Below are 24,389 nucleotides of genomic sequence, written 5' to 3'. Positions count from 1 at the left end.
GTGGTTGGAGCAGGAAACTACAAATTACATCCCCTGGGGGTTTTATGATCTTTGCAATAATTCCAAAGCATTTGTTTTTGTGTTTTCTTTATTTTTGGTGAGCTTTGTAGACATATGTAACAAAGGTTAGATTGTGTAACACAGGCCAGATCAGCCCAGCCATCTTCACAGAAGCCACTGCCTGCATTATCTTTTCACCAGACGTTTCTTCAAGCAAAGTACAGCAGTGTACTACTGGAGAGGACACTGGCTCTAACGTTAAAAGTTTCCCTTAGCAACAGCATAGCAAAGTGCAATAAAGCACAGAGAAAGCACGGTAAAGCATAGGGAAGCATTGTAAAGCACGCAGAGGTGTGGTAAAGCATAGTGAAGCATTGTAAAGCACAGAGAGGTGTGGTAAAGCATAGGGAAGCATTGTAAAGCACAGAGAGGTCTGGTAAAGCATAGAGAAGCATTGTAAAGCACAGAGGTCTGGTAAAGCATTGGGAAGCATTGTAAAGCACAGAGAGGTCTGGTAAAGCATAGAGAAGCATTGTAAAGCACAGAGGTCTGGTAAAGCATAGGGAAGCATTGTAAAGCACAGAGAGGTCTGGTAAAGCATAGGGAAGCATTGTAAAGCACAGAGAGGTCTGGTAAAGCATTTTTTTAAAAACAGGGTAAGCTAACCCTCATAAAAGCTTCCCATAGTAAAAGCATAGCAAAGTGTAACAAAGCACAGTGAAAGCATGGCCAAACATAGGTAAGCATTGTAATAGAGAGGTATGATAAAGCATATTAATAAACATGGCAAACCAGGGTAAACTCTAATAAATGCATCGTATAAAGGCATGGTAGAACCACAACAATACCATGCAGAGAAAACGTGGTAAACTTTCATAAGGGAAACCCTAGATGTTACTGCATTTAAACTCTCACAGGCTGTCTGGAAATGCTAATTTTACATTAATGTAAAGTTTTACTGTACTGTCTCATGTACACTGCAGAACAAGAGATCAGCTCTCTTGCAATGGAGTGATGCAGCTTTGATATAGCACACAATAGTACTTTCATAGAATATTCTGGTTGGTCCCTCGATCGAGCGCTGCTGTGAAATATGAATGTTTGTCTGACCACAGCTCCTCAGTGTGCAGCTTTGCAAGGGTGCTGCCCCACCGTCAGAACAGAACTGAAGCCTCACTGAAACACTAGCATCAGCTGCAGTGCAGGCCTGCTTCTGCTCTAACCTTTAACTGTGTGGCTGCATTTGCTTTTCAGAATGTAGCTTCACTGTGACCTCACACACAGAGAGAGAGAGAGAGCGAGAGAGACACACACACACACACACATATGCACACACAGAGAGAGAGAGAGAGAGAGAGAGAGAGAGAGAGAGAGAGACACACACACACACACAGACATACACACACACACACACACACACACACACACACACTCACACAGAGAGACACGCACACACAGATGATATGATTGTATTTTTCAATTAAACTATTTATTTCCCTTTTAAAAGTACCCTTACAAAAGTTATAACATAGCAAAGTGCACAGTCAAAGCATGGTAAAGCATTGGTAAGCATTGTAAAGAAAAGAGAGTATGATAAAGCACATTAATAAACAGGGCAAATCACAGTAAACTATGATAAATGCATCGCATAACCATGGGAGAATTCTAAGGGTTTTTGTTGCAGTTTACCATTGTAGAAGCAAAGTGTAGCAAAGCATTTTGAAAGCAGAGAAAACTATGACAAGTGAAGTGTGCCAAGCAGCCAAACAGTTTCAAGATACATCAAAATGTTACAACACTGTGAATTTTCCATGAATGATTTGAAACGTTAGGGTTAGGGTTAGGGATAGGGTTAGGTCATGCAAATAGATTTACACATTAAGTACATTGTAACTATGCGCAATAACCTTGCAATTATGTACAAGTACACATTTACTAAGTAACTACAATGTAAATACACAATAATTAAAGAGAGTATATTAATTTGATCATACTGTGATCATCTCCACACTACAGTGCATTACATTGCCATTGCAATTTGTTACATATTACACATTACTTGTACGCGATGGCCTTTTTTTTAAAAGTCTTAAAAATATAAAATGCCAAGGTGAAATGAACTGCTAAAGTGAACGAAGCCCACCCACATAAGCTGCGACTCAGTCGCTTGTTACAATCCACATCACTGAGCCTCGGGCAGTCTCTACAGTAACAGTGAGCGCAGTTACTGTAAACAGGGTCTGCTGACTTCCTGGGGCTTCCTCGCAGTCTCACTCGGACCCTGTTTGCAAATCGTTCAACGCACAAGTATTGTTCGCCTTGAGCTCGGATCAATGCACAAAACATGTCACTTGACATCTGTGTTTGTCTGGGTTTTTTTTTTTTTTTTAAACAGATAAGTTAATGGAACTGATGTATTTTAATACAAAGCCTCGCAACTCTCGAGACAGGGCTCGCTTTGCCTTGACCACCTGTCAAATAGGCGAAACACTTGCTTGTACAGGTTTAATAAAAGGCGAACAAGTGGTCTGCTTAAGGTATTGGAGCATGACCACAGCAGGCGTACATTCGTTGTTAGCAAGTATGTATGTTTATCTGGTTTTATTTAGTCGTCTCTCTCTCTCTCTCTCTCTCTCTCTCTCTCTCTCTCTCTCTCTCTCTCTCTCTCTCTCTCTCTCTCTCTCTCTCTCTCTCTCTCTCTCTCTCTCTCTCTCTCTCTATGCAGATATTCTTCATTTTTGTAAACTGTGGCTATATGTCTTTTCAAACATATATATATATATATATATATATATATATAGAGAGAGAGAGAGAGAGAGAGAGAGAGAGAGAGAGAGAGAGAGATGAACTAATTTAGTATAATGAAAGAGAAAAGAAGGTTGAAAGATATATCATTAAGAATTACATATTCCAAGTTATTACCCAACATTTCAAACATAGTTTTGGAAGCATGTATGTATGCTTCATAATTTAGAAAAAAAAAATACGAAAAATATATTTCCAGAAGTATATATAAAATTAAGTTTTTTTTTTTTTTTTTTTTTTTGCATGTACACAAAAAGGCTTAAATAATTGAAATAATCATTTATTTCAGGATGTTTTGGACAAAAGACCTTCAGCTGCATAGCAGAAAAAGTGCAGAAAACTTGCAATATTTTTTAAAAAAAAGAAAAATAATAATATGAACATAATTTATATCTTTTATTTAACATCATGTAATCAAAATGATATTGCAAAGGTCTACTGGAAGCCATAATAACAGTACCATATTTCATGTTAGATTTCAAAATGTCACATTTTTCAGTGCGTCGGTTTTTAGTCAGTTTAGCGGTATGTAATTCAATATATTAACATAACATTATTCAGCAGGTTTCATTAGACTTTATGAAGCCAAATTAGTTAATTCTATCGAGTGATACAAAACTTTTGGCCATAGCTGTGTATCATATACATTTTTGAAGGTACGATATTCTAGAGCACCTCTCCATGTTGGTTTGCATATATTATCGTCCCCTTTTGCTCAGGAATTGTTTAGGTACAGTGAAGTAAAAAACGGCCCTGCAGACAATGCAAGAGGAGATGCTTATAGCTGTGGAGCAGCATGGATGAGAGTGATGCTGTATAGTGCTGTACATTAGGATAATGTAGTAGAAAGATCAACTGCATAATGATGAGTGGATCAGGAAAATGATTAGGAACGGGTTCAAAACCACAATCCACAATCTATTTTAAAAATACAGTAGCTGTGTCTCACATATCGACCAAACTGCCCCTGAGAGAACACAAAGCCACTTTTTTCAGGGGCAGTGGCTTGAAACCTGGTTCCAGGAGACAAGGAGACCTACTTTGAATCAATTTTGCTTCAATCCCAAGTCTCCCCTGGTGTGCCATGCAGTGACCTGACACCTCATCTCGTGAAACCAAGTTCCAAGCCACAAAGTGGCTTCATGTTCCCTCAGCTTTACACATGTGCTTTTGCTGTTGCTTCCAGCTGTAGCTCGCATGTTGAAAATACTAAGCAAACTGTTTTTTAAAACGAATCGCATTTTGCAGTTCGTGAAACCCCAGGTGACGGTGGGCAGCAGTGAGTGCCCTGTTCCTGGTGTGAACATCTCTCCCCTTTTCTCTCTTATCTCTGAACCAGTTCCTGTGTCTGAAGAACATTCGGACGTTCTTGTCTGCGTGCCTGGACCAGTTCGGGATGAAGAAAAGCGAGCTCTTTGAGGCCTTTGACCTGTTTGATGTGCGAGATTTCGCCAAGGTAAGGACTCTACCATGCGAACCTCCTCCGCGGGTCTCACCACTGGCTTCACTCGCCTGCTGTGCGAGCAAGGACTAGACTGCCCTGTTCTGTAATTTACTGTACCATCTGAACCAAACAATAGCATCCCTGACTTTTAAACATTCAATAGTGCTGAATTTAGGACTCTTACAAGAAACAGTAACACTTTACATTGCTAGATGTCTCCGATTACTGTTTCTTTACACAGTAGTTACTTAGTAAATACATGTGTACTTACACATCACTACAATATTATTATGCATCATTACAATAAAGCTTATGTGTAAATCTTTATGCACGATATAGGGAAGTACAGAATTTTATTAGAAAAGGGTTAGGGGGTAGGTTTGGAGTGAGGGTTAGGTTTAGGGTTATAGTTATAGCATGCAAAAATATTTACATGTAAGCTATAATGTAATTGTGCATAATAACATTATAATTATGTGCAAGCACACATGTACTTACTAAATTACTAGTAGGAGGCGGTCCATTGGTTAAAGAAAAGGGCTTGTAACCAGGAAGTCCCCGCGTCGAATCCCAGCTCAGCCACTGACTCATTGTGTGACCCTGAGCAAGTCATTGTGCTCCGTCTTTGGGGGTGAGACGTTGTTGTAAGAGACTCTGCAGCTGATGCATAGTTCACACACCCTCGTCTCTGTAAGCCACCTTGGATAAAGGCTTCTACTAAATAAACAAATAATAATAATAATAATAATACTGTGTAAATACACAGTAATTAGAGACGCGTAGTGCAAAGTGTTACCGAAGAAACTTCTACTTTAGACGAGCCCTTGTAGTCTTTACAAACCCATTAAGAGCCTTGAATGCAATGCCCCACTTTGGAAGATCTTTATTACAGAGCTCAATGAGCCCTCCTGTGGATAGCCATGTTCTACTAAACCCTGCTTGACCATATTGCATAGCAGTAGCTTCCCCATGAACCACTGTAAACACAGAAATCCTGTCTTGAAGGCCTGCCGCTCCCACCTCTTATTTCTGCAACCACGCTGAACTCTGTGATGATCGTGGTTTCAAGGTGCAAAGTTGAGACCCTTAGATGTCTTATTTTTATTTGCTTTACCATACCTTTCTTGGCTTTCCAACACTTCCCTATGCTCTACCATGTTTTCGCTATCCTTTCTTACAGTTTACTATGCTTTACCTATGGGAGACTTTTATTAGGGTACAAAGACTAGTGCATTGTATTAGGTCAGTGGCTCCCAACCCTGGTCCTGGGGACCCCCTCTGTGCGTGCGTCCGCTGGTTTTCATTCCAACTGAGCTCTCAATTACTCAACTAGACCCTTCATTGAAAGGAGCATTTGCTTAATTAGACCTTTTTAATGGTTTTCAGTTCTTAAACAGTTGCAGTTATAAAATGCTACAGCTAACGTGAAAGATCTTGCTTCCTGCCGTATTACCATGGCCGGGTAACTGTAAGATATCCATCACAAAGATTAGGGCACCAGTGTGTGATAATGTAGGTTTGTGTTTTGAATGCCCAGCCGAGGGTTCGATAGGGAATGCAGGCGCGATTGTTCTGGAACGTCTCGGTTCTGTAAGTTCAGGGTTATCTGGTGTAGTTTTAGATAACAGCAGGCTGACTTCCTTGTTAAACATGAATGCTGTGTTTTATTACTGGTGTTAGATATATATATATATATATATATATATATATATATATATATATATATATATATATATATATATATATATATATATATATATATATATATATATATATTGTAAAGCTTCCTCCTTCAAGATGATCTAGTCAGCATGCGGCTGGTTAAGGGTGAACAGGATTGTGCATGTGTTTGCTGGCAGTTGATTGCAGTTCTATAGCAGCATGTCTGTATCAACCAGGAATGCTGTTCCAAATCCAGTGCAATTAACACTCCTGCAAATGTGAATGCTCAGATTTCTTCACAGCAATGCGCTTTAAAAGTCATACACGTCCAGTACATTGCAACCTTGCATAATAACCCTGCAGTTAGGTGTAAGGGCGAGTGTATTTACCAAGTAACTACTATGTAAATACACAGTGATCTGGAACACTTAATGGAAAGTGCTACTGTTATTTTGCATTGTATTGTGGCACTAATCGTGTGTTTTCCAACTGATTCAAAGGAATATTTGAACTTCCTCTTACATTTTTAATGGAATTTCCAACATAGTACTTCACAGTATCACATTACACCTAGGAGCTGCAAAGGATAACCAGAGTCTGTTCCTACAATTGCTGTGTCAAAATCAGCCGGACCAAAAGCTAGCCGTTTTCCCAGGGTTAGTTACTATACTGTGCGTCCTGACTCACACCTAACACAGGCTTTCCTAGTAAAGCTCACTGCATTATGTGCCTATTCAAATTCTAGGGTCTGATTTGCCTGTCGTTTTTGCATGCAGCCTTGTCTTTTAGAGACATCTCAGTGGCCTAACCAAACAGGGAGGCGAGCCCTCTGAAAGCAGGAAACAGCACATGTGAAAGGGGGGGGGGGGGTGGTTGTTACCGCCTCCTTCGCTGGCTGTGGGTTTTTTTTTGGCTCCTACGTGTAAAACAACTAGAATGCATTTTCACAGTCAGTAACCCCTTGCGTAGAAATCCAGTACGATTTTGCACTTCGCCATTCTCTCAGTAGTTTTGAGATTTTCTTTCTATGCAGCAAACATATGTCCCATATATGAACGGTATGTGTACAGACACACAAGCACGTGTGCACAATACCTGCACATGCACAGTTCTGGCACGATGGGTGATGGGCGCATTAGCATTATTAAAGTAGTCATTGCCATCAAGGTTTAAGAGCAGCGTTGCTTGGAGGGATTGATCTGCAACAATGCTTAAACTAGAGCAGCTTTAAATCTGTTCATTGTCTTGTTATTTGTTTTAGAATCAAACTGTATTATTGGGTTTAGGAGTATATATATATATATATATATATATATATATATATATATATATATATATATATATATAGAATACAGGGGTGTAATTTAGATGAGAATTTCATTACAACAACAACAGAAAGTATAGTTGACGTATTCAATGATTTGTAATCTTGATATTTCATAACTAAAATATTTAAACTATTTCGGTGAACATTTTGTGGATACTCTTTGTTGCATGTTTCGGTGCTGCTTATTAACGTGTTATAACACAATAACTATGTTATAACACAATAACTGTGTTATAACTTGTTAATAAAGCATCATATATGGTTTATATGACTGGATTACAGTTTTATAAAGGGGATCATTTTTAGCCACCTATTCTACTTTGAGATGTTTAACCATGAAATTACCTTAAACAGAATTACATTTTTATAAAGGGAGCAGTTTTTAACCACACATTGTACTTTGGGATGTTTAAACGTAATCCTGTCTATGGCTATTGCATGATTGTAAGCCATCTATAATGCTTTATTAATACTCTATAACCTAGTTATTATGCACCTATTATACATTTATAACACATTAATAAGTAGCACTAATAAAGTGTTACCTACAAGTTTTGTAAAAGGTACATTGGGGAAGGAAGGGATTGAAGCAGTGGTGAGACTTTCACTCGACTGCAGTGATAAAGTAACAGACTGGGAGCTTCCTTTAACCTGGAGAGATTGTGATTTAAAATGAAAATACATGCTTTCTGGATCATGCTCTTATTTCAAAAACTGCAGACAGATTGAGGCAGGTTTGTGGGATTGTTTAACCCTTTAACGTTGAACCAGCACATCTTGCACGCACGGGGCACCGCACAGGTCCAGGGAAATGGGGCGATGGGTCTGATTCTTCAGTTCGTCTGGCGATTGCGGGCGCTGGCAGAGCATGGATTTGGTTTTTCTTTTGCTCTCTGATTCTTGTTGGCAGCCAAACAGCAGCGTGGCCTCATGCACTGATACTTCCGCAGGCTGGCATATTCTTTGCAAATCTACAGCTGTTATCAGACTGTCCGTCTCTGTCTCTTCAGTGAGATTACTGAATGTTATCTGGATTCCCTAGTCAAATTGATGTTTGCTGAATTCCCTAGTCAAATCAGAGACCACTCTTTCTTTCTTTCTTTCTTTCTTTCTTTCTTTCTTTCTTTCTTTCTTTCTTTCTTTCTTTCTTCTTTTTAAAAAAATTAAAAGTTAAGAAATATCAATGTCTTCTCTCTGTAGGTACAACCGGTACACCACAGGGTAACCATAAACCTGTCCCCCCTGCAACACTCTGCCCCCATTTGTTCTATGTGTTTTTTGTACTGCATAGGTACCAAGTTTCATCAACTGACATGCTGGTCTGGATTAATTGCTGCCCCCCTTCCTCGAGAAATTTTTGGACAATGGTTAATCTGACCTAAATTATTATTAAATTTTGAATCAGTAAAAGAAAAAGAAAACAACAGCACTGGTTCATTTAAAATGAGATAATTTGCAATTTGAATTAAGAACCCATCCATGAATGGAGTGAACGTGTACAATCGTATGTTGATAACGACAAACTTCAGATTCGTATCTCCCCCCAAACAGTGATCTTACATGTCAGTTTGATTTTCTTACATCTACTGGGGACAGTGTTGCAGGGGGGACTGGTTAATGGTTACACTCTGGTGTACCGGCTGAACTTAGAGAGGAGACATGTTTCAGAGCCAGTTTGAGGGCAGACGGTTGCTTCAGTATTTTTTACAAAAATATTCCCAGGAACAAAAAAACATATACAAAGTAAACCCTAACAAAAGAAGAAGAAGAAGAAGAAGAAGAAGAAGAAGAAGAAGAAGAAGAAGAAGAAGAAGAAGAAGAAGAAAATGCACCAGAAAATGCACCACCTGTGACATTTCATAGCTATACACAGTTAACTCTAAATGTAAAAGCAATTGTGAGTTTAGTTTTTCTGCTATCTGCAAATTTGCATGTGCATCTGCAGCTGCAGCTTAGTAATTAGGAATATATGACCGGTCGTTATGGTAACATATCCTGCTTTGTGGTGTGAGGGAACCAGAATGCACTACAATAGGATGGTGTTAAGTGTTGCAAGTAGATGTGTTACCCCCATAGCAGCAGAAACTTCATTAAACAGCATGGAACTAAAATGCCATCTTATTATCCTTGGTTCTGGGTCCTGTTGCTCCAATATTGAGTTATCAAGTATCTTAATATGACCTTTCAAACTTTGCCAGCCTCACCAATTCTACTTTTAACCCTATAACGATCAAGGGATCTGTGTCCCACAAACAAAAATGATGCTTTCTTATTTTTGCAACAAGGTGCGTCAAAAAGGGATTTAACATTTACTGCCAGGTTGGGATCCGGGCGTCCAAATTATCAGTTTCCGCCTCGTGACACTTGAGTCACTCTCAAGTGTATTTTCAGACCGTCTGAACAACAGGCACTCAATTTCTTATGGACCTTGAGGGCTTAGATAAAGAGAGAGTAGGCAGGGCTGGCAGAGTTGAACGGTCATATTGTCATGAGACTTGAATGGAACAAGGAAGTCTGCTCAGTGCAGGATCTCCTGTCAAGCTTGAAGCATCTCCAAGGCATGTGAAGGAAGATTTAGAGAACAATGATAGAATGAATGATTGTACAAACATAACCTTCTTTTACACATTGACCACAGTATTTTTGCACTGTGTTCTTGCAGTTTTACCTTCCTTTCCCCGTGGTTGTGCTTTGCATTTACCATAGCTTACCCTGGTTTGTCATGTTTATTAATATGATTTGCTACTTTATACCTTGCTATTCTTTACAATGCTTATCTATGCTTTTACGATTTATTACATGTTGTTATGCTTTCACTGTGGGAAACTTGCGTAACTGGACCTTGGGCTCAATCGAAATCCACATTATTTCGCCACAAAACCATTTGCTAACCACTTTACCGAACACCTTGTGCAAGGTGCAAATGCCGTGGTTCCATTCAACCAATAGCAGCCCAATACCTTTGCAACTGCCCCTGTGTTACCATTCCCTCTGTGTACAGAACCATTGCTATTAAAGAATGCACCATTGATCATATGTCAAGCATTCACTGTATTCTATTTGCAGGGTGATTTTACTGATGCATTTTGCTGCCATAGCCTCCATGCCCATTACACTGCTATTAGGAATCTACAGTACCTTGCATCAGGAAAGCCCATTTTCATGAAAAATCAATGCCTCTAATAGCTTTGCATGATGCACCTAGATTGCTTTCTTGCATGAGTAAGCCCAAAAGCCCAGAACAATTTCTCTAAAGTAACTCTAAAGGATAGAGGACAACTACTCTAACTAGCTTTACAGGACCCAACATTGCAGGACATTTGAGGCATTGCCACAGCGATCCCAGATGTTTCAATGCCATTCAGTGGATGTTTCTTATATTTAGCTCAAGGGGTTTGTCTACCTGACAGTGTTTCTTGTAAGTGTTTTGGTAAAGTTCTAGATGAATGGCCAGGCTTGACTCTGTTTAAAGGTCGTGGTTTCTGACCGAATCACAATCCCAGCAGAAGAGATAGACGGGTGTGGCTGAGTTTCACTTTCTTGAGAGATCAGCCGTGATGTACTGGCTGCAGGGTTGAACACGCACCTGAAGAACGGACAGTTGCTCTAAACAGCGACACCCAACTGCAGGATTTAATCATATGGTTCGGCAGTTGAAAACTGTATAATTGTCACCTGTCAAACAAAAAAAGTTCTGGATCTAAATGAAGACAGAACTTCATGAAACTCGGCTTGTAGGGTTTGAGATGATCTCGGGAAAGCAGAACAAGTTATACCCTGCAAAGATGGCATGTGAAAGTGTTTAAACATCATTGGGGCACCACCTGTTATAACCACGCTGCTACTCGTTCCTACTGCAATTGTGTCTTATTTAGCCATTTTTATATCACATCTTTAGAGGGCTGACTAATTACTGTGTATTTACATAGCAGTTACATAGTAAATACATGTGTGCTTACACACAATTACAATGTTATTGTGTATAGTGTGGCAGAGTGCCACATTCTGGACTTTTAACACTGTTTTCTAGAGTAAAAAAACAGGGCCTGTATATTTATTAATTGACAAACACATAACAAAATAAACAAAAACTTAACTTCACCATGGCGCGCCAATTATACTTTGATGGCTCTAACTAAACATCGGACAGCTGTTTACCAGCAACACGAATACTTTATTAAACACAGTGTGGGACACTCAATACCTTTTCATGAGGTTCCCCTCACACAAGTCTCTCTACAGGCCATAGCTTTAACACAGACTCACACATCTGAGCCCTGCTTGTATACAGACAGGTGTCTCCAATCAAATTAGTGCCAGCTGATTCCACTCTAACCCCATGGCATTCTGGGGGATGTAGTCCTGCTCAAAACCCATGGAGTATACAATTGTATCAGAACAGGGTTAGGGTTAGGGTTATATCACGCAAATAGGTACACTGTAACTATACATAATAACACTGCAGTGATGTGTAAGTGCACATGTATTTACAAAATAACTACTATGAAAAGACACAGTAATTAGACACTTCATGGAAACTGTTACCAAAATAGCTATTGGAAATGCATGTTCTTTCCATGTGGGTATTTTTTTTCCTGACCCTGTAGTTATCAGATGTCAGTATCAAATTAAACATCGTGGGGCACAGCAGTGGGGGCTTATTTGCGTTTATTTCCCCCCGAAAACTAACCGCTAAGATGCGTTTCTCTTGCAGGTGATCGAAGCCCTGTCCAGTTTATCCTACACTGCGATCGCACAGAGCCGCGGGGTCTCGTAAGTACACTGCTGTGTTTATTGATGCCTTTCAGACATGTAAACTGCTTGTATCAGACACATAGTTGCAGCCAGGCCCAATGCAAATCAATAACAGAGGAAGAAGACGAAGAAGTAAATGTATAATGCACTGTTGCGGTGTGTCATTTTACCGATGACAGAACAGTAGGGTTTGAATCTGGAACACTGCTATACTGGTGTAGCAGCAGAACTAAAGTCATTACTATCCATTGCCTTTCCCCAGGTGTGGCTGAGCAGGTCGGTAACTTTGCTGGATCAACAACCAACAGTCTAACAAAAAACAAGGATGCATCGGATTGTTTCAGCTGGGTTTTTTTTTTTTTTCAGGCCTTTCCCCACAGAAGATAGTGTTCCTGATGATGAAATCTACAATGGATTATCTGACCACATTGAGTGAGTTCCACTGTCTATCTCCGTTACAGTTGCACAGAACCTCAGGCTGCTACACACCAGACGCAATGCGACAAGCCAGTATATGAACCTATACTTCTGATAAGTATCTTTCACACCCCAGAAGACAGTGGCGTGATTTAAGCCTATTTTTTGTGACTGCTTCACGCGTCTAGGGACTTGAGCAATCAGAGAACAGCTTCAAATGCACACGCTCTACCAGCTTTACCCAGTATCCATAATGACAGAGAAAACATGTGTACTTGCCGTGGAAAAATACCCAGAGCTTTATGAAAAAAGCTCATTGCAATTATAACGACACAGAGATGAAAGATAATATATAGGCATTTCAAAAGAACTGTATATGCCTGGGAAGTGGGATTTCTTGAAATGCCTTCAGAGATGACGCTCAATAATTTCCACATCATGCTTGATCGTAATCTTGTCACTAGCAATTTTGCATAGTTTTATATTTGTTTTGGAGTGAAATTGAGCCTGTATAGTAATATGCATTCAAATTAATGTTTCTACGTTGGACTTCCGCTCTGTCGCGTGCTGTCTGTGTCTCGCTTGAGCTGCGAAAGCGTTTTGTCGCGTGATAAAAAATGTATAGCGCTCTTTATAAAACGTTTTTTTTAGTGGCACCACTATAGCATTGTAGTGGTGCTGTACACTACGGCAGTATAATGGAAGCTTCAGTGGTACCACATTTTCTGATATGGTTAGACAATGGTGTAATCTTGGGACTGGGGCCAACACTTGTATTGTACACACCAGCAATGCAATTCTAATCATTACAATTAAAACAAGTTTGGCGGGCAAAAACTGCTGCCTATTGAAAACTATGAGTGCTGACACACGTCTGTTTCCATAGTGACACTGGGGAGGAGGATGATGACCTCTATGACTGCGTGGACGATGAGAATAACGAGGGAGACGAGATCTACGAAGACCTGATGAGGCACGATGCCCCAGCAGAGACAGTAAGCCCCTTTGTAAACGTGTATCCTCCGAGAGGGTATTTATGCATAGTTACAATGTACTTAATGATCAAACCCCAACCCTTCTAGCCCGAACATTAACTCTAACCCATTTCTGATACAATTGTATATTTACATATATTGTGCTAAAAGAATAAGTACACAGTAACTATGTATAATAACGTTTTAATTATGTGTAAGTACACATGCATTTACTAAGTAACTACTATGTAAATACACAGTAATTAGATACACTTAATGTAAAGCGTTACCTTTTCTTTCCTTCCAGAAAGGAAAACAAAACACAAGATAATGACAATTTGCAATAAACAGCTTTGATAATCTTGGTTTCTAAAACTAATAAGAAACAGCAGTGGACTACTAACTGGACCTCACATTAATCTCCTGCTGGTTTATTTCCCGTTGAGTTGAACCTGTTTTTACAATCTGGAAAAAAAAAAAAAAAAACAATACAAACGTGGTATTAGCGATTTGGAGCAAATGTTTCAAAACAACCTTAAAGCGCAAGCCTCTTGTTCCTCTGACAGCATCAGAAGATTACCGAGGTAGACAAGCGTCAGTGCTGTCTCCAGGAGATCCGACAGACAGAGGAGAAATACACCGAAACCCTGGGATCCATCTTAAACGTGAGGTTTGACAGGACCAGAGGAGAGGCTCCTACGACTGCTAACAGTATGAAATACATATTTTAATAAATGCATTCAGTAACAGGTGTGTTTTTTCATTTTACATTTTAGCACTTCATGAAACCTCTTCAGCGCTTCCTGCAACCGAGTGATATCGAGAGCATTTTCATCAACATTGAGGTATCTTTTCCATTACATCTTCCTCAGGTCCGTGGAAAATAAGACTCCTGTTACATAGCGCTTTAAGCCATTCCAGGCTTTACTACGAGCTTGATTAGACCGGTCTTGCTCTTGCCTACAGCTCTGGCCAAAAGTTTTGCACCACCTAAAATTTAGTTCATTCTATAGGGCGATGACATAGCTGTACACAACGCTTTGGGGGTGTCTAGACACAAAAAAAAGCGATTTAAATATCTAAATGTGTTGTTTGCTTTATTTTAGCTCTTGTAGGTATTTTGTAAAGGTTTGTAAAGCTGGGACGCTTTTACATAACTGGTAACTGGTATAGCGTGAGAAATGAAGATCTGAAACAGTGGTATTGAATTTAGTTGGTTGAGGGTGAGAAAGTGTAAGGATTGGTCTGTGGCAGCTTCCAGTCATTTTGTGCTTTCAGTATTTTGGTGTGTTTCATTCTGTGGGTTTCATTCTTAGGGAAAAATTAATGAGACAGGTGTTCAAGATAATTATTTTTTTATGTTGTCAGCACAGGGCTAGATTATATTTACTCCAAATCTTCATCAGCGTAATTATTATTATCGTTTTTTTTAAACGGGGGGAAAAAAAAGAAACAGATAAATTCTTCATTCAAGCCCCTGAGTTAAAAGTCTTAATTGTTTATTTCTGGTTTGGTAACTTTATTGGGTGTGTGTTTCCTTTCTGATAAAAAAAAAGACAAACATTGGAGCAAACAGCTGTGTGAATTTAGCCCTTAAACTTGTGTGTCAGGGGTTTAATTCTGCTGGGTTTATTCTTAGGTACGGTAAAAAGATGCGTTTCAAAAATATTTTAATGGAAAGCTGTGGGTCTGCAAGCCTCCAAATGCATGCATGAGTGTTTAAAGTTATCAGTGGGGAACAGGAGAGAGGAGAGCGGAGATGGGGGTGGGAGGTTGTTGGAGTATTTTAAATGAGTTTAGTGAAACTTTCTAACTGTGTCTGTGTCATCGTCCCCCCCGTCCCCCCCTCAAGGAACTGTTTCAAACTCACAGCAGTTTGCTGGAAGAGGTCAGAAGCTCCATCTTGACATTCAACGCCGATAATCTCTACCAGGTTTTCATCAAATACAAGACAAGGTGCGTCCTGCATGGACACAGTAGACAGCTGTTTTCACAGACAGTGCTGTGTCTCCCATAGTTAAAGCATCGCAAAGTGTAATAAAGCACAGAGAAAGAATTATAAGGCATAGGCATTGTAAAGATCAGAGAGGTATGGTAAAGCAGGTGTAAAAAAATAATCGTGCCAAACTAACCCTTATGAAAGTCTCCCATAGCAAGGTATAATAATATAGTATAGCAAGGTGTAATAAAGCACAGTGAAAGCATGGTAAAGCATAGGGAGGCATTGTAATGAATAGCAAGGTATGGTAAAGCACAGTAAAAAAAAAAAAAACCTAACGGTAAACCAGGGTAAACTATGATAAATGCAAAGTATGACCATGGGAAAAGCAGTATAACCATGCTCAAACTGCTTAAATCTTTCAACGTTCGTCTTCAACAGCTCTGCAGCCTTTTAGCTAGAAATAAGCTAGCGCAGTTTGCCGGTTGGCTGATTTTGTCCTTCGTAATACCTTGGCAGGTTGCTGCTGTATGGGGCGTACTGTAGCCAGGTGGAGTCTTCATCCAAGCACCTGGACAAGGTGGCCAACATGAGGGAGGATGTGAGGATGAAGCTGGAGGTGATGTGATCGCTAACCCAGTCTAATGTTAAGAATCCTGGGCTTCGCAGTAAATCACCTGGCTGCTGTTCATTTACACATAATTACAATGCTGTTATGCACTTAATGTGTACATTTTTTTTTTGCATGATCTAACCCTAACTCTGAACTTAACTAAAGTTAACCCTAACCCCCTGACCCTAAACCCTTTTCTGATACAATTGTGTACTTACAGATATTGTGCAAAAGGATTTCCACATTAAGTGCATTGTAACTGTGCATAATAACTTTGTAACGATGTGTAAGTACACATGCATTTACTAAGTAACTACTATGCAAATACATAGTAATTCGAGACACTTAATGTAAAGCGTTACCATGATTTTTGAACAATGGTATTCATGTATTGATTGATTGATTGATTGATTTGCCCCCCGTCTCTCCAGGAGTGTTCGAAGAGAGCGAACAACGGCAGGTTCACACTGAGAGATCTGTTGATGGTACCGATGCAGCGGGTTCTCAAATACCACCTGCTTCTACAGGTAAGGGCCAGCTCTCAGTGCCAGGGCCCCTCATATTACACTGGGATTATGCAAGGGAACTGAATCACTGATTTATTCGTGAGTAGCGCACAGGGCAAGGATTTAAGCAACATTGAGCGTGTTTCCTGTTATTGATTCCAATAAGTTACACACATGTTGCTTAAACATTACCAATGTAGCACCTAGCTATAATCAGAAATGAAGCAGTGATGAATGACCTCGCCCTCAGGAAGAAGCACAGGCACGTGGTGGTGAGTTGTCAGGAGAGGACTCAGGTACGCTTCTTGATTGCACCTCCAAGAGCCTGCTGTTTATACAGTCTCTGCATCCCTTAACGTGCAAAGCTTAGTTGCTTATCTATGTGTGTCAGCAGCATTTTGACCAGGATTACTTGCACCAGGTCAGGTGAGGTCAGTTTTGTATATTATCGCCCCTTTCCCAGGCAATAAAACAGTCTTCCCCTGATAGCAGCATACACTGCCCACACAGCAGCAACACAGCTGCATCTCAATCATAGTTTAGCACGCATGTATTTACTATGTAAAGACACAATGATTGGAGGCATATAGCTGTATCACATCAATATCGGGCTGTGCTATGTGTTATTATAGCCTTAGCACCTCGTATATAGGAATCCAGTCTTCAATGAAACCTAAAAACACAATTTAAAACTGGCTAACATCAGTTATCATAGCATGAACATTATCTGCTGTGCAGAAGTGCTTGCAAGCAGTGTGAATTAGAAGTGATGCCGGAGTCTGAGGACTGAGTGAATCTCTGTTGGTTTCTAGGAACTTGTGAAGCACACCTCCAATGTGACTGATAAGGAAAACCTGCGCACAGCATTGGACGCCATGCGGGTGAGTCCACCTGACCTTTCTTGTGATTCTTGTGATGAAAGGCGCTATAGAAATGTGAATTATTGTCGTTGTTATAAGGGCTATGGCGGGGCCATATTTTTTGTTTTAATCCACAACTATGGCTTGAATTGCACTTTATAGCATCTGTGTCAAGTCAGATTTCCACTGGGTATGGTAGATTAAAAATATGTAACGTCGTACAATTTATTCAGATATAGTGTAAAAATATAAAATATCTAATTACTTACAGTACAAAAGTTTGAACTTCCCCAAAAAGAACCACCTTTCAAATGTTTGTGTATGTTTAACAAGTGTCAAGTTCACTCTTTTGAGCAGAAAATTATATGTAAAGTATGTGTGTGTGTGTGTGTGTGTGTGTGTGTGTGTGTGTGTGTGTGTGTGTATATATATATATATATATATATATATATATATATATATATATATATACACTCAACTTTAATTAAGGTATGAATTTCCCATGATGCTCCTGTACTGTAGCTATACGTTTTTTTTTAACAGGCATTTTTAATCAGAGTTTATAATTCTGCCTGCTGTATTTCTGTGTGGTTATATAGTGTTGTCACAAAAGCATTGCCCGGTTTTCTTGCTATGAATCTTGCAGTTGCTTGGGTGGAGAGGGGCTGGTAGAAGGATGTACAGTAAGAAAGACCCCTCTGTCTGGTTTATAACTGGCTGGCAAATTAGGTAGTTAACGTGTTAGGGGTTTTCACACCTCTAGTTTCGTTTAATAAAAATCTCCCTGGCTCATTAATCACTTAGGTTCTCTAACCCTAATACTGCAAACAGCATGACAAATACAAAAACCAACCACCATGCATTGCCTGCCGGTAAGTCAGACACGTAAGACGCACATATTTATTTTCACAGACGCACCCTGTTCTGGTGGGCCAGCTAGACGCATTGTAAATATCACTGCTCGGTTAGCTGTGCACTTTCTGGTGCAGTTTTGTGAAAAGAAGTTTTAAGGTCATTTAACAGCTTTGGTCATCCTTATTTTAGTCTAGCACTTTCTTTCTTAAACACCCCTGAAGTGACATCACTGTAGAGCAGGCGCTACGATGGTCCACAGAAATTAGAATCCCCCCACTTCCCTAGATGATAGAATTGGAACCCTCTGACTCAACCACCCGTCCCACAGTTTGAGGAAAGCAGGATGGTATACTATGTGTTCTGTGGGGGTGCTCCAATGGGTAGGGACCACCATGGACGAGAAGGGCCACTTGTTAACAGCAACCCCTCGGCAGTATACACCAGGGGGCGCTTCACTAATAGAGCTTTTCTTCCTGCAGGATTTAGCGCAGTGCGTAAACGAAGTGAAGAGAGACAATGAAATCCTCAGGCAGATAACATCGTTCCAGCTTTCCATAGAGAACACGGTAAGGCCAAGCGATTAATCTGACCGAAATTATCAAACTTGCATTTCGTATTAACGTTATGTTCAGCACTGGCTATCGAGGCCATAGATATATAGCGTTTGTAAGTATTAAAAGCTCGATGGTATGGAAATACTTAAAGAAACATGAATTCTTGAAAAAGACTTCTTGTCGAAGCGCTTGTCGTTTTGAAGTTTCTTTTAGTGTTTCCAAAAGATAATGAGGGATCCACACGTTTTGAAACCTCTTATATACTGTAATGAATCTTGGTAGTAGCATTATTTAGCATCGTCTTTGGGAGTATCAGATTGTGGCAATGTATAGAGGTGTCTCTGACATTTTGACACGTATCTTGGGAACACTAGCAGTTATTCATTTTAATATACAGTAGTGTTCAAAAGTTTTGAAAACAGCAAGACTAAGGCTTGGGATTGCCCATGTCTCCTCACTCAGACCCCTTCCTTACTAAATACCCTGGTATCTCTGAATAGATGATCGTCCCTTCTTTAAAACTATGCAAGAGATTTCAATGAACAGTCTCTCCAACAAGACCAAGTGAGAAAAATGGCCACTACAATCTCCACCCCAAGTCTTGCTGTAAATCATTTGTTGTTTCCATGCTGTTTAATTCTTCTGTACTTGACAATACTAAACTCTCATTTGCTTACCGAATGACTTACACCTCATTTGCTTACCTGATGCCAAACAGTTCACTTCTGTGCTTTTTGTTAAACCCAGACACAGTCCCTGGCTCTCTACGGGAGACCCAAGATCGACGGAGAACTCAAGATATGTGTGGAGAAACGAAAGCAAGACCGGTACGCGGGGATTCTCAATACCGTGGGGTCTAAAAGTTTACTGCGATAGTATACTGTGGCAAAAGTGACTCGAAGTGTAGTGAGGCATGATGAAACCCAAGTTAACCGTGGGAAATCCTTGGCATTAGCCTGGTAAAAGCTCAATTAAACTTTTATAAGGGGTGGTGTGGGCCACACTAACGAAAATGTGGTTCATTTTTTGTTCTGTATGGTTACAGTTACATGTTTGGGAATAAGAGAAACACAACGATAGCTGAAGAGGGAAGGAATTCAATTAAAAATGAATTATATTTTGGTCATAGGAAAACCAATGACTATAGCAGTCATGCATGCTAAATAGGGTCTGTGTCTGATTTATGAATTAGTAATTTAGCAGACGCTTTTATCCGGAGCGACTTACAGAGACTAGGGGGTGAAGTGTGCATCACAACTGATGCAGAGTCACTTCTAATAGGACCTCAGTCTCGTCCAAAGGATGGAGCACAAGGAGGTTAAGTGACTTGCTCAGGGTCACACGCAGCGAGTCAGTGGCTGAGCTGGGATTTGAACAGGGGGACCTCCTGCTATCAAGGCCTTTTCTTTAACCACTGGACCAGCCAGCCTTACATTTATTGCAAGTGTGTGTGTGTGTGTGTTTAATCTGCGCAGGTATGCGTTTCTGTTCGATAAAGCCATGCTTGTCTGCAAAAAGAAAACTAGCGAGTCCATGGAGCTGAAAGAGACCATCGAACTGCAGCACTACCAGCTGAGAGACGACCCCTCTGGAGACAAGAAGGTAAGAAGCCTCACAGAATCAGTTTGAGATCAGTTCAGCTCAGCAGGTGTCAGATATGGATGTGACACAGCTATCTGAAATGGCTTTATAATATACACTGTAGCAGCCCCTATACTGGGTGCACGATATATTATACCCAGCAGCTAAGAGTCGACTCTCGTCTTGTTTGTGTCTGATGCAGTGGAGCCACTTGTTCGTCCTGATAGACACCTACGGGCAGCAGAGCTACGAACTCTACTTCAAAACCAAGGAGCTGAAGAAGAAATGGCTGGAGCAGTTTGAGATGGCCATGTAAGGAAACCTTTGTGCTCCAGTCGAGGCTGGCAGTAAATTCCACGCTGTGTTGATTACCTGCTAGAGATTCCAGGAACCGCTATTTACTTTGTGGTTTACTATTATTATTTAACTTTTGAGATGATTTACAAAGAGGGACCAGAGACTAAAACCTAAAAGAGTAATCCTTTACATGAATGTATCTAATTACTGTGGTAAATACATGTGTGCTTACATGTAATTACAATGTTATTATGCACATGTGCAATGTACTTAACATACAAAAGGAGAAGGGTGTGCTAACAAGGGACGAGCCTTGCTGGGACGAACGGCTGTTTCTTGTTCCTGGGCTTTTCTTCTGTTCTGCAGTAGAATCCTACAATATATTGCTACGGTCTTGTCCGCAGGTCCAACATGTACCCGGAGAACAGCACAGCGAACAGCCACGACTTCCAGATGAACTCCTTCGAGGAAACCACGACCTGCAAGGCCTGTCAGATGCTCTTGAGGTGCGTGGCCAGCGTGGGTTAAGGGGAAAAAAATTGGCGGGGTCAATTTGTCTTCACTGGGGCCCGCTGATCTCCTGAGCTGGTGTGGGGATTGCTGCAGAACAGAATTAAACTGGGCCAGGATAATATAATTAGGTACGCCACAACAATGGACAAACGTTTTGCATCAGCTATAAATACAAAACTATATGAACATAATTTAGATCTTTAATTATTATTATTATTATTATTATATTATTATTATTATTATTATTATTATTATTATTATTAATCTTCATTTATTAAGAAGGCATGGTAAAGTAGGGCAAATTGCAATATGTTGGTATAAGCATGGTAAAGAATAGCATAGTGGAAATGCAAACTTTTAGTGTAGCTTAATTGGACGCACGAAACTTCCCATTGAGACTCGCAGGAAAACATGGAATGGCTCGAAGCTGAATCTTAATGCATTCCCTGTGGTATTACGTTGCTCCCTTTGGGGTCTCCCTGGTCATCCAGACTCTTCCATTTCCTTTGCAGGGGGATCTTTTTCCAAGGCTATCGCTGCACTCGGTGTAAAGTGGCCGCACACAAGGAGTGTCTCGGGAGAGTGGCAGCATGTGGAAGGCATTCAGGTACAGGGTGATAAAATCACCTCTCAATACAGAACAGCATACCGGGCTCTGATCAAGTGATGTGATCGGAATAACCCCGCCCGTTTCAATATTAAAAGAAAGGGGACTCTTATACCCAGTCTGTTCAGTATTGTGTATTTTCCTTTTTAAATTCAAGCAAAATGGGTTGTACTGTAAGACCCGCGTTTGTATTTGTTACGAAAGATGATAAAGTGCGTCCCATGTAGAGACTTGATCGCTGTCATGCTTTCGGTTCTCCGGTATTGTGCACATCGATGGATGCCTTTAAGGGTTCCTCTGCAGCCAACATCTTCCCCAGTCCCCAGCTAGATGATTGGACTTTGCAAGCAGCTGATCACGTTGTTCATTTCGAGTGCCCATCGCATATACTCTGTAGATGTAATCTAGAACACAGTGCAATCCCATATCTTTAATAGGAATTTTGAAATGGACGTTCTAAATTATAGCACACACAGACAGACACATATTACATTCTGTTGTAGAATTTGCACTAGCCTGTGCTGATCGACACATACAGCTGATATAAATATACCTCTTTACTCATAATATCTGGAGCGCAGTTTATGAAATGGTTTTAATTTTATGAGTCTCCATTTGCTATCAGAAGCCAGGCCTTGAATGCACAGTCAGACAAATATATTGCGTGCAAGTCAAATGATTTATAAACTATTATTATTATTATTATTATTATTATTATTATTATTATTATTAAAAATCTTCTCTCCATTTTCTGACTCTTCAGATTTGTCTGGCACTTTGAAAAAGGTATGTGTCTTTATTCATCGAATGTTTTATACACTTGTTAATCAATTGACAGGACAGAAATAAACTCTGTAATGTTACGAAATGAGGCTCTTGAGAGTTCTAAAGAGGCACTGAATTAATTGCATTGCTCTGTTGTGTGGTTCTAGTTTTGTAAAACAGCGCAAGGTGTTTTCCTTTTTAAAAAGTATGAGTTATTAAACAGTAAACGTGTATGGAAATGTAATTATTTATGTATTTCTCTGTGTGAAGAAGCACACACAGCAAGGATCTAAGCAGAATTGAATACGTTTCTTTATTGATCTCGATAATCAAAAGTTCCAGCATAATCGCTATCATTAGACACGATAATGAGGCCACTAGTTATTAGCAGAGATGAAGCAATGCTGTCAGTTCCCAGTTTGTGGACGCAGCAGTGGACACAGCGCTGGTGTGTGCTCATGGAGGATCTTGATGCTTCTCCAGTGCACCTCCAAGTGCTGCTGTTTATACAGTCTCTACACCCCTTTGAATGCAAAGCTTAGCTGCTGGCTTATCTCGATCAGCAATATTTTGACCAGAGAACTCCTGCTTGCACCAGGGCAGATGAGGTCAGTTTTATTGACACTTTCTCAAGCAATAAAACATTCTTTCCCCGACAGCAGCCAGATTGCAGCACGCTTTGCACAGCTGCGCTCAGAATCAGAGTTTTACACTTGTTATATTTTCCTTAACTCTTTATAAAAGCTTTCAGAGTATCTTTCAAATATGTGTTTTTGTTTTAACAGAATAAAAACAACAGAACTACTGTCCATAGGCCAAATGAACCAGGTAAGCAAATAAGCCAAAAATCTTACCAGATGTGTAGAAAACCCCGATTAAGCAATAAAGATAGACTGTGGACCCATTCACAAAGTTTTGTTTTGAACATTCAGAAGGTTGCTGGAAGAATGTCACCTACAACTAATGCAGTTTTCTTGAATAGAAAATGTTAGCTGAAATATGCCTTGTATTTCATTGGCATTTGGAAAGTATCAACTATCTACCTGAGCTTGTTACCTACACACTGGGGCCAATGAGTAAATAGTAAAACCTGGAATGGGTGAAACTGCTGTGCAATAGGAGTCTTATTGCCATCCCTGGATTTACAGTGCAAAGAAAGGGAGTGCTTGGGATATAGGGCCACAGGCACATCTTATTGTTTCTTTGGTCCTGATTGTGGATTTGCATGTCTGTCCCACATATCAAAGTCCCCTTTTCATGTATACAGCGAGGGTAGATTGCAGAGATGACTTACGGTTATTAGTCTGTTTTATTTAGTAGTTTTCTTTTTGTTAGTGCTTGGAAATGGTGTGGTCTGCATGGGTAAACAAGTCACTCTGAGCTACTGTATCTAAACAAACGGTTCAACCAAGCCGACAACAGGCTCTCCACAAATCTTCAACAAACCAGACAGACGTGGCCTGTCCCTTCTAAAAGATTCCCATAGTAATAGCATAGCAAAGCGAAATAAAGCATAGTGAAAGCATGAGAAAGTATAGGAAGGCCCTGTAAAGCCCAGAGAGGTATAGTAAAGCATTGTACTGAAGACAGCATGGAATACAAAAAATCAAATTAAAACATTTTTAGATTTGTGTCCAACACAAAAACAATGACCATATTTTGTGCATTTTACATAATGGGAAATGCTATTGTTTTTAATGCATGACAAATTCTTTTGAAGCACATGAGAAGTTAAAAAAAAAATATGCAGATTTCCTGCCTGTCAGATTTTGTGATAAGCATTCACAGTAAAAACTGAACCAGTAACGCCTTGATTCTTTGATCCTACTGTACAGCTTAACATATTCTCAAGAAGCTTTACCCAGAATGTACGTCTGAGTGTTTGAAACGGGGTTGATAAAAGCACTAAGGGTTT

At 40.0% G+C, this 24,389-nt stretch overlaps 1 protein-coding gene across 2 annotated transcripts in view; it reads left to right on the top strand.

Annotated features, from left to right (window-relative positions):
• Positions 1-23,518, top strand: part of LOC121304464 (proto-oncogene vav-like) — a 35,752-nt gene extending 12,234 nt beyond the window's left edge. The window contains exons 2-19 of one of the 2 annotated variants that reach the window (XM_041235619.1): positions 4,145-4,261; positions 11,953-12,011; positions 12,360-12,425; positions 13,297-13,405; positions 13,951-14,049; positions 14,161-14,229; positions 15,237-15,340; positions 15,843-15,942; positions 16,368-16,463; positions 17,255-17,323; positions 18,637-18,723; positions 19,459-19,538; positions 20,187-20,313; positions 20,495-20,604; positions 20,994-21,095; positions 21,615-21,709; positions 22,473-22,495; positions 23,260-23,518. In XM_041235619.1, coding sequence (XP_041091553.1) covers positions 4,145-4,261; positions 11,953-12,011; positions 12,360-12,425; positions 13,297-13,405; positions 13,951-14,049; positions 14,161-14,229; positions 15,237-15,340; positions 15,843-15,942; positions 16,368-16,463; positions 17,255-17,323; positions 18,637-18,723; positions 19,459-19,538; positions 20,187-20,313; positions 20,495-20,604; positions 20,994-21,095; positions 21,615-21,709; positions 22,473-22,495; positions 23,260-23,466 — 1,719 coding nt within the window. In that variant the 3' untranslated portion in view covers positions 23,467-23,518. The remainder of the gene's footprint in view (positions 1-4,144; positions 4,262-11,952; positions 12,012-12,359; positions 12,426-13,296; positions 13,406-13,950; positions 14,050-14,160; positions 14,230-15,236; positions 15,341-15,842; positions 15,943-16,367; positions 16,464-17,254; positions 17,324-18,636; positions 18,724-19,458; positions 19,539-20,186; positions 20,314-20,494; positions 20,605-20,993; positions 21,096-21,614; positions 21,710-22,472; positions 22,496-23,259) is intronic. The other variant, XM_041235618.1, reaches the window with a different exon arrangement.
• The last annotated feature ends 871 nt before the right edge of the window (positions 23,519-24,389 follow it).

The sequence above is a fragment of the Polyodon spathula genome, chromosome 38 (genome assembly GCF_017654505.1).
Source record: "Polyodon spathula isolate WHYD16114869_AA chromosome 38, ASM1765450v1, whole genome shotgun sequence".
Taxonomy (NCBI): Eukaryota; Metazoa; Chordata; class Actinopteri; order Acipenseriformes; family Polyodontidae; genus Polyodon; species Polyodon spathula.
The sequence above is the reverse complement of the archived record's forward strand: the minus strand, read 5'-3'. Positions and strand labels throughout refer to the sequence as shown.